At 33.5% G+C, this 16,787-nt stretch overlaps 2 protein-coding genes across 2 annotated transcripts; one reads left to right on the top strand and one right to left on the bottom strand.

The window, feature by feature from the left end:
* Nucleotides 1-752: 752 nt before the first annotated feature.
* LOTGIDRAFT_68213 (hypothetical protein) lies at nt 753-1,256 on the bottom strand (the record flags this gene model as incomplete). Its single annotated transcript, XM_009061057.1, has 1 exon — nt 753-1,256. A coding segment is annotated over one exon (504 nt), but the record flags the coding sequence as incomplete, so codon positions are not given.
* Nucleotides 1,257-13,571: 12,315 nt separating this feature from the next.
* On the top strand, nt 13,572-16,271 carry LOTGIDRAFT_204297 (hypothetical protein). Its single transcript, XM_009061227.1, has 4 exons — nt 13,572-13,669; nt 14,274-14,382; nt 14,612-14,967; nt 15,170-16,271. Exons 1-4 carry the CDS (start codon nt 13,613-13,615, stop codon nt 15,986-15,988), a joined length of 1,341 nt encoding a protein of 446 aa, XP_009059475.1. The 5' UTR covers nt 13,572-13,612; the 3' UTR covers nt 15,989-16,271.
* The last annotated feature ends 516 nt before the right edge of the window (nt 16,272-16,787 follow it).

Here is a 16,787-nt window from a genome sequence, read left to right on the forward strand (position 1 = left end):
ACAAAACGTACAATTCTAAGCATCCAATAACTTCAAATATTTACAAAGTATCCAATATCGAAAATAACATTTAAAATTAAAAAAATATTCAAAGTTTATCTAAAATACATAAAATACTATTTTGTAATATTTTTGTTATATCTAATTCATATATTTTGTCAAAAGGATGAACAAATTCCAGGCCAAATGAAATAAATCGAAAAATTAAATAATATAGATGAAATATTATTGAATAAAGTTTTGTTAGTATTTGAATATCAAATCAAAATATCAATTTCGTTTAACAAATATTGTTGATAAGAAATCTATAATTCATAACTTATTCACTGATTTTAAAATATTTCAATTTTTGTCTGATAATCAATACCGTTCGCGTCATCATTTTAATTTGAAAAAAAAAAATAACATAGATGAATTTAATTTTTTGAATTTCAACTTATGATCAATCAATTAATAGATAATTATTTTAAGGAAATTATATATAATTGTTGAAATAAGAATTGACTTGTCTAAATTACAGAAGAGATTTTATGCAATAACGATGCAGCATTCGCACCAAACATGTAGGGGTTGAATAAATTCCTCTGACATCCTATAGCCGAGTGGGACAATAATGTGGGTCGGGCGAGAAATGCCGAGTGGGGACTGAGAGTAGAGTTGGTGTATAAACTATTGGGGGAGGGCATGTTAGATTGTGAAGCCGGGGGAGAAGACGAGTTCTGACTACTAGGGCTCGGTAATTGGGTTCCTTCATGCAATTTTCTAATATGTTTCTTTAAATCAAAATTTCTACAGAAACCTTTGCCACATATAACGCACGTGAAAGGTTTCTTGTCATTATGCGTGTGCATATGAAAGGTTAGATTGTATATTTGATGGAATGCCTTGTTACATATAGTACATTTATATTGTTTCTCTATACTGTGAGTTAGTTTGTGGTTTTTGTAATTACCTTTTTGATGGAAACCTTTACCACAATATTCACAGGTAAAAGGTTTGTAGCCATTGTGTATGCGCATGTGAGTATTAAGGGTGGAACTTCTATTAAAAGCCTTACCACAAGTCGCACATTTATGGGGTTTCTCCTGTGTGTGGATTATTTTATGTCGACAGAGGGTACTGGCTTGTCGAAATCCTTTACCACATATTTTACAGACAAATGGACGTGCTCCTGTATGAACGGGCATGTGGCGAGTCAGGTTGTAATGTGCATTGAAAACTTTACCACATTCTTGACAAGTAAATGTTTTCTGAGATTTGTTAATCACTTTTTTACTCTTCATTATATCATCCTCGTTTAGCGAACAGTTTTTATCAGAATTACTCGAACTATCCAGTGATGTGTTTAATTTCGGTTCGTAATTTTTTTCAACCACACTTTCTTCGTCTTTTCTCTCAGAAATAGTCAATGGCTCAGTCATCTTTTCTTTAAAGTTTGCAACTCTGTCTGTTCGGGGTGAATGTTCTTGTTGAAGACTTGCCGCTACTCTTTGTTGAGTTAATAACTGTTGCATATTGGAATATTTTAAAAGTTCCAAATTTGAGTAGAGTCTTTCTTTAGTCGCAGTCAATCCAGTCTGATGTAACATAGAGTAATTTCGTAACAATTGAGCATGATACTCATCATAGTTGGATCTAGGTAGAGAAAATGCTGGATGGAAATATGGATGAAATCTGGAAGAACTCAAATCCATGGATTCTCTCTGTGGGTTTGAAAATAAACTCCGAATCGCAGAATGTTCAGTGGAGTATAAAGTATTTCCAAAACTAGAACCAGGAAAAGCGGGAACTGTTATTGGACTGCGTTTTTCTGGAGAATGGATGTTGGATCTGGGTGAAAGTTCAGACTCGTTGCTGAGTGGAGATTCTGAATTTCGTGGCGAACTTTGTACTTTACATCGTTTTGGGCTGGGTTCCATTATTCTGTCTATTGAAAATGCTAATTTTGGTTTGGTCACCACTGGTTGACTTTCAGCTTCAGTTTTATTTTCCATTTTGAAATTCTTATCGTTTCTCGTATATATATATTTCCACGGGTATCTGAAAAAAGAAATACATTAATTTGCTTTGGTGAATTTTAAAGAAACAGGTTCATTATTCTAATATATAAATCCCTAAAATCAAATATATTGAGAATAAAATTTCCTAAATATAAACTCTAAAACAAGCTACAGCTTGTATTTGAATACTACTAATTTAATATATAGTCGAGTTTCTCCAAATTCACAATCTCAAAAAAATATTGATAATTATAACAAATATAGTGGAGTTTACATTAACGTCTGAAGCATCATTAAAATTGCTCATTTGATAATTAAAAATCTGTGTTATTTAATAGTAAAAATCAATAAAATCCTTTCCAAATTCAAAAACCGGAAAAACCGAACAATTTTTCAAGTAGGTCGAAGTTTACAGATATTTTTCAAGTGTTATTTTAAAGAAAATCCATTATTTAAATCGATCAACGGATATGAAAATGAACAGCTAAATAAAGAAACGCGAAAATTTCCTTTTTATTATAAGAAAATGGATACTTTCAAAGAAATGAATGGAAAATTGTTTTTTAAAAAAAGAACAATGTTAATGAATATCAAGGGATTTAGAATTATTTCAGTTTTTACAGAAACTCTTTCAATAAAGATATTGATTAATTAAGTCTTATAGAGGATAATTTATTTTATACAACAAAACTGAATGGTTCCGTTTCCAAAATGGTTTAATATCTTCATCTAAACTGAACATATCAAGACATCTAAATCAAACTGTTCAAATAGTTTTATAGTTTATTTACTTTATGCTTTATTTTACATATCTCAATTTTGACGTCATGGGCACTATATTTAACAATGAAAATATTTTGTTAGTTTAAATCTAAAATTACTATTACTGTGGCAATCTGTAATTTTGTTTAACAACAAATCATCAATTGTAATTATTCACAAGTATGCATTTTTTCAAAAGAAATATTCAGAATTGACATGAAATATTTCAATTTCCTAAAAGCGAAACAGCTTAGAAAAATATGATTTGTGCCAGAAAGATAATGATGCTATAGCAAAACTGGGTAATATTTTCTTTCTCGAGATTTTCTGTTATTTGGTTTTAAAAAAGTTATTGTGATAAAAAATTTTTTATTGATTTAAAATTTGCATTCAATTCGAAGCATTAAGCTAAATTTTAAATACATGTTTATTCATCAAAAAACATTGAATTTTGTACCCCTTCATGATAATCGTGAAGTTTTGTAATATTTCAAGGTATGTAATGATAAAAAGCTTTGTCACTGACAAAGCTTGAAATCGAAAATCTCTGAATTGCTTACCTGTATTTCTAGTCTCTCATATCCAATTCAAACCAGCTTCAAATATCCAAAATATCACAAAGTAATGCAGGTAATGTTTACTGTTGTAAGCTAAAAGGTATCGAGTTTGTAAGAATACTTGTGTTAAATCAAGAAAAAAGGTACAAACTAGTGTGCTTGACGATGACAGTTAAAATAATGTTGTTAGTTGGCGATTCCAGTGATTTATATTCTCTCGGCCATCATTTCAATCAAATATTCAAAACAATAACCAACATATTAATCAAACTCGGCCTTTCAATACTTCCAAATTCTTCCATTTTTACGGGTGTTGAAAAGCTCACTGAGATCACAAGTTGACCAATCGTAAGCCAGCTAACCTAGCAGTCCCTTCACTAATAGACCAATCAACGACAGGCATTCATTACTGCCGACTTTTCATACTCCTATTGTGTGAAGATTTAATGGGAGTGGCCTCTTCCTCATCACTGGGCGTGGTTCATTTTAGATTGACGTACTTACAGTGTTTAATCCCCATGTCGCTAAGCTCATCATGTTAAACGATGATTGTTATTGAATAGAGGGTTATTTTCTGCCTGTATTGTCAATTATAATCATAATTTTAATGTAAACACTTTGATAAGCTCGTTATTTGATGCTTTTTTCAACCTTACACTAATTTCAACTGGAGTTTCTATACCTAAATAGGCATTTTCAAAAGTAAATAGGATTTTAACTCGAGGCGCTTCCCAGGCTGTTTTATTCAACTCGCACCTTAACTAGTTGATATAAAATATTTATATAAACTCGAATAATGACAAGGAATATTATACATCATGTATGCGACACACAAATGGACAAAACTTTTATTATAATTTGGTCGCTTTTCGATGTCTGAGAAAAAATGATTATTATGACGAGACACGATTTTCGTAAAAAAAAAAAAAGGGTGGTGGTATTTTTTGTGAAAAGATTTTAATTGACGATCGAAATCGTTAATATTCTATAGTAGATAATATCCAGTAAATTTAAAATGTTTATAATCCACTCGGTTAGTGTCGCTTTGTGCCGTTTAGTGTCGTTTAACTCTGTAAATCCGCGATAAAAATATCCAAATTGAATCAGAGAAATTGGTAGATTTATTTTGGCATGATTAGATAATAATAAATATTATGAATCTCCTACATGGGTTTGTAATTCAGTTAGAATCTTCAAATCCACGTGTTTAATCGGTTTAAGGTATTAAGTTATTATTGCTGGTGTAAATGAGCCGATTAGGAATGTCACCCACAAGTGCCTCATACTGTTCTGTCACTTTCTAAACGAGAATGATAAAAAAGATACACATTTTCACTGAAAACCTGCAAATTTTAACAGGGATTTGGTTTTAATTCCGATCATTTATAATTGAAGTGAACTTTTCCCATGTCAGACTATTGGGTACTTTGGTCTGTATCTTCATCCCTATATTTAATGATGACGTTTAAGGCTTTAGTTGAAAATGTGTTATAAGCCAGTTTAAATCCAAAACTCATCAGTTTTCCCATGTGAACGATCCCTCAGTTTTTAGAAACCGGTGCATTTGCATGATAGACCTATACATTCTGAAGGCAAAATGAAAATTTGACCAAAACCTGATATGTATGCCTATGTATATTGACAAAGATTGTCCATCGTTTGCTTAATCTAAATGTTTGCATGTGATTTATTTTTTAAAATAATACTGTAAAACATGATGATGCCAATTTCTCCCTTTCAACTTTCATTATGCACGAATAAGGAACAGAAAACTTAAAATTCATTTCATTTCAGATGATTCATTTTGGTTGACATAAATTATCATATTCATATTACAAGGTGTCGTTCGAACCCCTATTTAAACGTTTCGATTTATCTTTTAAGCTATATTTTATCATCATGGCTCCTAATATAAAGAAATCGGAACACAGTGGTGGCGAGGGTCCAACTCTCAGTTTTCATAAGTAGAAATGAATTATCACCATCATAGTTTTGAAAACCTCGAAGACAAATATCCAAGGTTACTAACCTCGGATTGTGGAAGATGTCATGTTAGTATCTTCTACTTGAGGTTACAAGGTGAACAAATACCTCCCTAATACCAGATAATAATTATAGATTTTTACACCGAAAGTGATGAAACAAATCCAGATTAAAATAATCCGCATTGAGCATCTTGTTAACCTCATATTTTCCCATGTGAAAAGCTCGTGAAAGTAAGGTTTTTTATCTTAAAAAGGTCTATTTGACTAAATTTACTACATTTGTTTTAATAAAGTGACACCAAACCTTTTTACATTCGACTTATTTTGTTTTATAATAACCAAAAGTTTTTTCGAAAATTTTAAAAGGATCCGACTTGTGTTGAGATCTTGGTAAAATTCAAAAATAAAATACTGTTAAAAAAATAATAAGCGGAATATACATCATTCTGTCTATTGTTACTTGACTGAGGTAACGTGTAGGGTTATATCAATACCACAACAAGCCAGAGGAAAGTATCATGGAATTTTTACGATCTATTATGAGAGTTGATGGAATAAGGTCATGGCTTTAAAATTAATGGGATTAAAATTGAAATATGTAACCTCTTCTTTAATAATTTCCAATCACAAATATTGATTTCGTGCTATGAATTAAAATTGTAAAAAAAAAAGATTTGAAAATTTATCAATTGATCAATATCTGTTGATTTTAGATTGATCATGGTTTCATGGCATGGTAGGACTATATGCAATACATAACTTCCGGAAAAGGGGTGGGAGTATGTTTGAATATTCTTGTGAAATAGTTGCGAAGCTACTTGATGTAACTGGAGTTTAACTCCACAGTTCAGAGGCAATGTAAAAAATTCATTCTGGGTCGTAATGGGTCAAGTTATATTTGAGATAATTCTAAAAAGTATTCTCCCAGTATTGTATTGGTTAGAGGTAGGTTCTACCAGATGATAAAAATAAAACACGAAAACAGACACAGTTGTATGGACATTATTATGGCCCTTCAAAGACAAATTCTATTGTTTTCCTTCATGATCCTTTAATAACAATCTCAGATTGTTCCGTGACGCTTATTTTTACCATTTACTCAAATCAAATAAAACGAAATAGATGCCTGCATCAAACGCTTATTGCGCATGTCCCTGTCAGGACAGCGTGTGAGAAACGTGCCTCTTGTACTGAAGAGTTTCAAATCTCGCGCTGACCATCTGGTGTAAAAATTGGCGGGAGATTATTAAAGTCGCGCCTCTTTTCTTTTCAATTGTTCTTCAATAAATAGTTCCAACATGGTTGTGTTTCAGCACCATATGGAAAGTAGAATTATTAATTTGGAAACATTGGAAAAGAGACGTGAAAATCGTTAAACAGAGTATTTGAGGGAATTTAAGAGAGGTTTGTATTGATCGTGAATATGATCTGTCGCAGAAGAAAGGTCGAACTTGGTTGGCACTTAGACTCGACTCTCTAATACCGTTAATATCTAAACATATGTCTTTATTACCATAGAGGAGATTACAAGAGGGCGCCGCAGTCAGGGGACATATTGCTCATTCTGTTTATCACCTATTCCACGTGTCATTAGTTGTCTTGGTCACGTGAATCGATGTCACATTTTTGTCAGTAATGCCGGTAACAGACGACCAGCGCAGCGCCTTTCTACAGGTACACGTCTGTTTCTTAAATTGACTCCCGGATTTCATTGATCAGATGAACTAATCCATTCATACATTTTTTTTAATCTAAAGGCAATTCTTGACATACACAAAAATGTTCTGATTCCGTTGAAAGAAAACATCAGGACCATTCTAATTATCCAGCGGTTCATTTTTTTTTATTGTATTACTATGTGTAATCTTTAAAGAGAGAAGTTTTTAGGTATTTACAATATCTGGAATCAGCAATTAATTTTGTAATATAGACAGATTGCCAACAAAGGCTGCTCTTTTTTCTTCTATCTAATCTTAACTAGTACTACATTGTTTAATAGGAACATTCTCATAAAAGTGTAAGAGAAAACTGATGCATTTTTTTCAATTATTGATTTGGAAAAAGACTAAAGATTAAGGGGGCTTAACTCTCTGCGGTTTATTCACAGTAGGTGTTCGGTTTGATTTTAGATATAAATTCATTATTATTCATTTGAGTTAAAGTCAATATAATAGGTGAAATGAATAGAAAAATACAGATTAAAGGGACAGGACGGCCATTTTTTTGACCAATCATACTTTAGTCTTTGAAACTGGAATTTTTTTTAGCTGAGAATCAATAATAGTATTCACCGTCAAAATTTGAGCCTTCAAATCCTTGTGTGTCCAGAATTATCTGTGTTTGAATGTTAAAATGACGACTCGTCAATTTAAGATACTCTGTGATATATAGAAAAACATATATAGAAATAGTGAGTAAAATTCCTAGTTTGAAGTATTTTTAATGGAATTCTATGATTTTCGTACATTTCTAGTACTCCTGAAGACTATTCACATATATTCAAGAATAAAATCAACCCCCCAAAATGTCACAAATCCAGGCGACTGTGTCTGACATGTATCAGTTATGACAAGAGTAGATACGGATTTTACTCAAAACGTTGTTTTGAACACATGCAATGGGACAAAAGGAAAGGTTTGGCTTAGAATGGTGTTGCATAGAATGGTGTTGCATAGCATAGACTGTATAGTTGTCATAGTTTTTATTGGATCAGTTCCAATGTTCACTGAGTTGAAAATGGGTAACTAATATTATAAAAAAAAATGGTAGATATAAAGATCAAATGAAATTGATCAATCGGCTTCATTTCTTCTGATTGACACTGGAAGTTAAAATAACAGTCTAGATTTAGATGATATTAGGTTGATAAAAATAATCTAAACTTTGATCATTACATACTATCAAATTATCATTACACCAAAATAATCTTAATTAATCTCAAATTAGTTCAGTAAAGTGGCACTAGTTATTATCAAAACAAGACATACTTAAACTAGAAGAATCAAGGAAAAGGGCATTTTTTAAGATCACGAAAACATTGAACCAATGTAACACTTGTTTCTTGAAAACAAAAATCATTAGAAAATTTTAAACTTTAACTTCAAACATTCCAATATACGACCGACACTTTAACAAAGTAAAGAAAGTATACGTTTACTCCATGATACAGAAGAACATTTTTGAAGCTTGTGAAGACGAAACTAATCCAAGATCTCACCAATAGTAGCCCAAATAAACACACCAAATTTTGCCACGAATCCCACCAAGAGCCAGCAACAGGTGAACATTTGCACATTTTTTGTATATACGCATGTTTATACTTGTAATACGGATTATTGTATATGAAGGGAAGAAAAATTTGGAGGAATAATCGACAACATAAAAAACCCAAAATGTAGAAAACAAATTCACGTCAATTCTTTGGTATTGATGGTAGCGTTTACTCCTTCAAAATTTCGGATCGTTGTTTCAACAATTTAGGTGCCCTACTTACTTCTAATAGCAATAGTATGGTTCCTGCAATTGTTAACTTCCGGTATTGTGGTTTGGTTGGATTAGAATGTTGTGGAAAGAAGATGACGGTTGCAAGCCCAAGAGATATATTTTAAGTCCAGTTTATCAATTTTAAATCAACTGGGAAGCAAACCTCAACTAACGTTTTATTTTAATGGAGAACTGTACTGTAACCAGATTCTAAAGGAATGCCAGGTACTGCAAAGGTTTGAAAGTATATATGACTGGGCTACAACATATTTATAGCCACAACATCGATAAGCTTATTTTAACTCTAAGTCAAGAGAAATAAGAGTTCATCTTAATACAAATCTATGCTGATTAAGCCTACCTCACCATTATGAATAAGCATACGAAGTTTGGCCAAGACGCTATAGAAAAGCAAATTGTATACAGATAGATGTGCAGACAGACAATCGATGGACTAAGCTTCGATAACAAGTTTGGTAATCTCACCGTCATTCTTCCAGACTGACAAGATGTTTAAACTAATCACGAATAGATAAAGCGAAATAAAACTACTTTTAGACAACATTCTGTAATCCTAAATCTTAATTTCTGGAATGTTACTAGCATTTATTAGAACTGAATTTGTAAGGAATCGCTACATGTCTGATCATGTTTATTTTGGTAATATCAACACCGGGAAATATAACACATTAACTAATGGAAATATAAAATACTATTTAATTTATCATTTAGTAATGAGTTATAGTATTATTTTACTGACATTTAAACAATAACGATCTGGATACATGTCAAACTAGCAATCGTGATCATAATAACTCGTAACTCAATGTTCATTTATTTATCAATACCAGTTTAATATAATTAACCACCAGACCTTATTTTGAATGTTATTCGGTAATTGTTCTGTACAGACATTTATTATTCATTTTTATTACCCTTACTTTACCGTATATATTCCAGTAAAATATCGGATGGCGGGGCTCTTTCTCAGTTGATAAATATATTGCTCTACAGAAGGAACAAAAACATAGAAAAGGTATAGAAAACAATAGATCCCTCTTCTATTAGTATCTAGTAAGAAGAAGGAGAATGTGAGAAGATAAAGGAGAAGGAGTGGAGTAAGAAGAAGGAGAATATGAGAAGATAAAGGAGAATGTGTGGAGTAAGAAGAAGGAGAATGTGAGACGATAAAGGAGAAGGAGTGGTATAAGAAGAAGAAGGAGAATGTGAGAAGATAAAGGAGAAGGAGTGGAGTAAGAAGAAGGAGAATGTGAGAAGATAAAGGAGAAGGAGTGGTGTAAGAAGAAGAAGGAGAATGTGAGAAGATAAGGGAGAATGGGTGGAGTAAGAAGAAGGAGAATGTGAGAAGATAAAGGAGAAGGAGTGGTGTAAGAAGAAGAAGGAGAATGTGAGAAGATAAAGGAGAATGGGTGAAGGAAGAAGAAGGAGAATGTGAGAAGATAAAGGAGAAGGAGTGGTGTAAGAAGAAGAAGGAGAATGTGAGAAGATAAAGGAGAAGGAGTGGGGTAAGAAGAAGGAGAATGTGAGAAGATAAAGGAGAAGGAGTGGTGTAAGAAGAAGAAGGAGAGATTTGACTATGAAAAAATAGAAGGTGAGGGAGAATGGGAGGTAAGAAAATAAAGGAGAAGGAGTAGGGTAAGAAGAGGTAAGAAGATGAAGAAATAGGTAACAAGAAGACGTACGAGAAAGTAAAGAGATGGCGGGGAAATCAAAAAGATAAAGGAGAAGGTGGGAAGATAAAGGAGTTCAGGAAGGCACAGAAGCTTGGAGTTAAGTGAGAAGACGAGGGGCGATGATTATAATGATAAACAAGGGGCGAATACAATAAATGTGTATAATACGCTGTTCAAGCAATACTAAAACCACCTATTGATGTCAATCTTTCTGTTCATATAGGTTCTATTTTGACTACGTGACAGATTTTATGTGCACTTATCGTCATACACGGTATTAATATTTGTAATTTACATGCCGTTACCCCGGATTAAATGCACGTCCATATTTTCATGTATAGTTAATGTTTATAATGTTGTTATCGGTTACAATGGTATTCAATCAAATTAGTAGTCACAATAATGTTCAATGTATGTCTCTTTTATTCATAGTTTTATTTCAGTTTTATTAACCATTCCGTTCGAAACTTACCAGATATTCCTTTCTAGAAGTGATATCAAATTTGATTATTGCACTAAGCTGCTGACTGATATTGATTCTTGCAAAGAGAACATCAGACAATACCAATGTATGTTATCAGGTATACTTACAGAGAATAGAAATAGATTACTTGTACAATTACAGATATTACTCATATAAAGTACACAAATATGACATGTACAATTGGCAACATTAGCAATGTTATATAAACATACATAAATGATTTGTTTAGAGCAAGACGTACATACATATAGACGTCAAGAAAGCATGCATAGATAACAGATGACATGTACATATAATTATATGGTCATTATATAGACTAAGTTACTTCTTCATGCCATGCAGATTATGAAAAAAATATCAAATACCCTTTTGTCACCTCAGTGCCTATTATTATAACGTTTGCAATTTGTCAATCAAGAATGTTATCTTTTAGGAAAAGAACGGAAGCTAGAATGATCATCTTACGTAAGGTCTAAAGCGTTATGATGACATTGGGTCTGTAATCTTATTCTTTCAGGATATCATATTCATAGCACGATTCTCTCTCCCCACATCCGCCCAGGCCAGAGGATAGAGTTCCACAAACATTGTTTAATTTATGAGCAATCAATCAAAACTAGTGTCATAGCTGAGTTGCATACACCTTGAACCGAAAACCACTTGGCAAAAGTTTGCAAGGATAATCGGTTTTAGTGGTATGGTTCAATAGGACGATACAGTGAGTGTTCAAATACTCGAATATACCTACTGTGAAAATGGTCATGGTATTGAGCCCTACTCAGTATTTTGGTGCAGATACACTTGTTAGTATCTTGCTGACGTTTTTAGTTCTTTGGGTAACATAGTAGCATACTATAAACTGAGTCGGTATGCATATTATGTGTTGTGAATGAAATGGGTCTCTGTTTACTGATATCATTGAAACCAACAGGGCTAGGCCTAATCAATACTAAGTCAACCAGGTTAAATAAGGAGTTCTGTATACTGTATTATATATACACCACTATCACAAGGGTTAAGGTAGTATAATTCCCGTACGTTATGAAACCCCACAATCTTGCTTGTCTATACAGATCAACGCGCCTTCTCTATGTAGTGATTGCCAACGACACTTTTATTATAATCGAATAGTCTGTCTCACAAGGCTAAATAGGGAGTTTCTCTATACCTGTCGTGTAGTGTTCAAATAGTGTTTGACTGTTACTTTGATAAAGGAATGCTATTCAAACAAAAGTAATATTTATGATTCATGCTTGACTTTGATAAGAGTGTATTTGTGTGTTGTTATATAGAAACTGGAAAAACATTGGGATTGTTTACTTTTTACATACCATTGATCTTTTGGAAGGTTTTGAAATCACTTTGATAAGAAAAAACAGTTACGGATCCTCCCTCCCCCTTTTGCCCAACTAGAATCACTAGATTTGAAGAATTCTGATAAACAAACCATTCTCTGGCACAATTTTTTTACGACCCGTTGACACTTGTATACAATTTTTGGTTTTTCAGGTTTGGATGTTCTCTATTTGTATGTAAAAATAAAATCATAATAATATCACTATAATATAACTATTTGTATTAAAACTCTAGCTAGCATATCTTATTCGTTGAATTTTATATTAATTTTTAATGCACACTTTCAATATCTGAGTAGTCATGGGCGGGAATTTAACTATCATATGATTTAGGGCAAGTTTAAACATGAAAGTGGCGGTAAAGAAACTAAAACGTTTGGACTAATTATCAAATTTCACAATATTTAGATATCCTTTAAACACTGCAATATTTTACATACCTTGTGGTGGTGTAATGTAAAACAGATTTTGATAGAATTTCCAAAAAGAAAAGGAGATGGGGGTCATTTGTTTAGTTTTGTATAACAATTTTCTCTTGGTATACATTCAGGTATTTTGTTTCCCCGGCATGGTCATTTCATCTAAATTAGAGTGACTTGATCTCAGAAGTCTTAATCTGAAAAGTCTGAGATTATTCAAATTTTGTTTATTGCCATTATTGCTCGACATTCACTTGTTTGATATTAGTTCGATTCTTGTAGTTTTTTTGTTCTTCATCAAAACGAAGACAGCATTCTATATTTTAAAGTCGAATGTCATTTTAGCCTGAATGGGGAAAATTCGAGAACAGGATCACTAAATCACATTAAATTTCTAAATCGGAACTTATTAAGGTCCGTAAATATGGGATATTTCATGCAATATATATTGCAGAAAATGGCAACGAAATAATTTGAAAAGATCAAATGTTGAAGAAATTAAAAAGTTAAAAAGTATTGATTGTTGATGATTGATTTTGGTGGTTGGTGTTAGTTACCACGTTATTGATTTAATATCAATATTATTCAAATCAATCAGATAATGTCCTTAATGACAATTTCATTACTTTCTTAACAATAGAGCGAGACTACTAATGTACATTACAATAGGAATGAGTGACTAAGGTAATCGAGACTAGAAGTATTAGCTGGGTGTCCAGATAAAGAAACAGTGATTGAAAGTGTGTTTACGATTTGTTTGTATGTGTTGTCCTGGGGACTCGTGAAACACATATAAAAGATCAAGAGAGCCTAGCCCTAATCATTGCCTTAGAGGGTCAACCAACACACAAGTCATAAAAAGTTAAAGTCAAAATGAGAGAAATCGTCCACTTACAAGCTGGCCAGTGCGGCAATCAGATTGGTGCCAAGGTAAGATTTAGAATTTTTTTTTTTAATTTTCTGCTCCGCCACCAATGATTTCGGAATATTTTTATACTTTTGTAACAAAAACTGCTAGTATGTCCGATGGCACACAACTGCCCTGGTGCAGATACCATGGTGTAAAAAATAATCTGCAATATCCCAAAACGCCGTCAGTTTTGAATTTTTAAAATGAAATCCTAATTGGAAAGATATGCAGTGTGAAAAAGTAGATTTCGATTTTAGCTGAATACTTTGATCCAACTGCAAATTAAACAGAATTAAATGGAAATTTATAGAAGCGCTCATAGATTTGACCATTGATATCTCTTTTTACATTTTTTTCGCACAAGAATGAGAATATTATAAATTTTGATAAGCGTTGACCTAAATATTTGAAAAATGAAAGTATTTGGCGGGTGACATGCTCAGACATGATTGTTGAATACAAATGAGCAAGCTAGCAAGGCAATGCAAAATAATATACTATATTAGTATAAGAAATCTTATTTATTCTAAGAATGTACAAATGATTTGATTGGCACCTGATTTTATATTCTAAATTTCATATACTAGTTCTGCAATTCCATTAATTTGAATTATTATATTTCAGTTTTGGGAAGTTATCTCAGATGAACATGGTATTGACCCAACTGGAACTTACCACGGTGACTCCGATCTTCAGTTGGAGAGAATCAACGTTTACTTCAACGAAGCTACAGGTAATAATTCGAAATTCTTATATAAGATAACTAACAACTGATCACAAATTAACATAGTTCAGCAACATGTCGACAGCATTAGTAATGGAACTGGTTATAAGTACTGATTATTTCAGTAGATGTAATGGATTGTTATTACCATAACTTTTAATTCAAGGATGTTAATTTACATGGTTAAATCTCTAGTATATCGGAATCAAATTTCAAAATTTCGATTATGTTCTTTCAGGTGGCAAATATGTGCCAAGAGCCATCCTTATCGATTTGGAACCCGGAACCATGGACTCAGTCCGATCCGGTCCATTCGGTCAAATCTTCAGACCCGATAACTTTGTTTTCGGACAGTCTGGAGCTGGAAACAACTGGGCCAAAGGTCACTACACCGAGGGTGCTGAATTAGTCGACTCAGTTCTCGATGTTGTCCGAAAGGAATCAGAAAGCTGTGATTGTCTCCAGGGATTCCAGCTTACACACTCCCTTGGTGGTGGAACTGGTTCTGGTATGGGAACTCTCCTCATCTCCAAAATCCGAGAAGAATACCCAGACAGAATCATGAACACCTTCTCTGTTGTACCTTCACCAAAAGTAAGTATTTTACTTTATCAAGCTTGATAATTACTTCCTTGTGGTCTTAAAAAATATTTTGAAATTCAGACAAATCAGGGTAGTTTTGCAAAATGACTTTATGAGTGCGAAGGACCTTAGTGTATTAGCTTGTAACGTGATTAAGTAGAAATAATAAGCAGTGAGTAACAACCGCAAATTGATCGTCATTTTGTAATTTCAGGTATCTGATACTGTTGTCGAACCTTACAACGCCACCCTCTCAGTTCATCAACTGGTTGAAAATACAGATGAGACCTACTGTATTGATAACGAAGCTTTGTATGATATCTGCTTCAGAACCTTGAAGCTCACCACACCAACATACGGTGATCTCAACCATCTGGTATCCGCCACCATGTCCGGAGTCACCACCTGCCTCCGATTCCCAGGTCAACTGAATGCTGATTTGAGAAAATTGGCTGTCAACATGGTTCCTTTCCCACGTCTCCATTTCTTCATGCCCGGATTCGCCCCTCTTACCTCAAGAGGCTCCCAACAATACAGAGCCTTGACTGTTCCAGAACTTACCCAACAGATGTTCGATGCTAAGAACATGATGGCTGCCTGCGATCCAAGACACGGCCGTTACCTCACAGTTGCTGCCATGTTCAGAGGTCGTATGTCCATGAAAGAGGTCGATGAACAGATGTTGAACGTCCAGAACAAGAACAGCAGCTACTTCGTTGAATGGATCCCCAACAACGTTAAGACTGCAGTCTGTGACATTCCACCACGAGGTCTTAAAATGTCAGCTACCTTCATTGGAAACAGCACTGCCATCCAAGAATTATTCAAGCGAGTCTCTGAACAATTCACTGCTATGTTCAGGCGAAAGGCTTTCCTCCATTGGTATACTGGTGAAGGTATGGATGAGATGGAATTTACCGAAGCTGAATCCAACATGAACGATTTGGTATCCGAGTACCAACAGTACCAGGATGCTACAGCTGAGGAGGAGGGTGAATTCGACGAAGAAGAAGAAGAACAAGAACAGATGTAAACTTGAACTTGAAGAAACGTCCTTGACCCTAATTCATAAAATTTGTTCTGTCTTTTGTTTGTCCCTATTTGTGTTTGTATTGTCGTTCTTGACTGAGAACAAATTTCAAATTGCAGTTACGTGACTATAAAGCTACGCATCTCAGCTACAACAACCAAAGAACAATCATGATCGATTCCATCTTAATTTATCTTTCATCTTCCATTTTTGTTACCTTATATATGTTTGTTTTGTCCGAATAAAATAAATTAAACGTTTAACAAATAAAAGCTCAGAACAAGTGTATTGTCTTCTGCGAATAAAACCAACTAGGATACAGACGAGGGCTAACCAAAGATTGTTACCTCCATCCTCAGTCACAATGAGAATCCAAACGGTAGTTTAGCTGAAGATTTATCAGCAATAATCGAAATATCGAGGCTCACTACTTTCTTGTTGAGAAAGTGGACGGAGAGCGATCTGCTATAACGTGAGAATTTAGCACGACACAAACATTTCAAATTTAGATCTTTGACTATGACTTTAAGTGCACTGTTCAGATCACAGATAAAATAAGCGGGCGTCTATTCCCGATACAAATGAACTCGTGGAAACTACTGTCTTTCCAAGAATACATTGATCAAGCTAATCATCATTGTGCTTCCGGTCTTAAGACTAAAGTTGCTCTTTTATTCCTAGAGAGTTCTCTGTAGGGGCCTTAATTAATGATCGCGAAGAATTTCGCTCCCAGTCATTTGCTTGTATAAACTAGCCATTTCCAGTGATATAAAGTAATAACAAAATAGAATAAAATGATACT

Source organism: Lottia gigantea, assembly GCF_000327385.1.
Source record: "Lottia gigantea unplaced genomic scaffold LOTGIsca_46, whole genome shotgun sequence".
NCBI lineage: Eukaryota > Metazoa > Mollusca > Gastropoda > Lottiidae > Lottia > Lottia gigantea.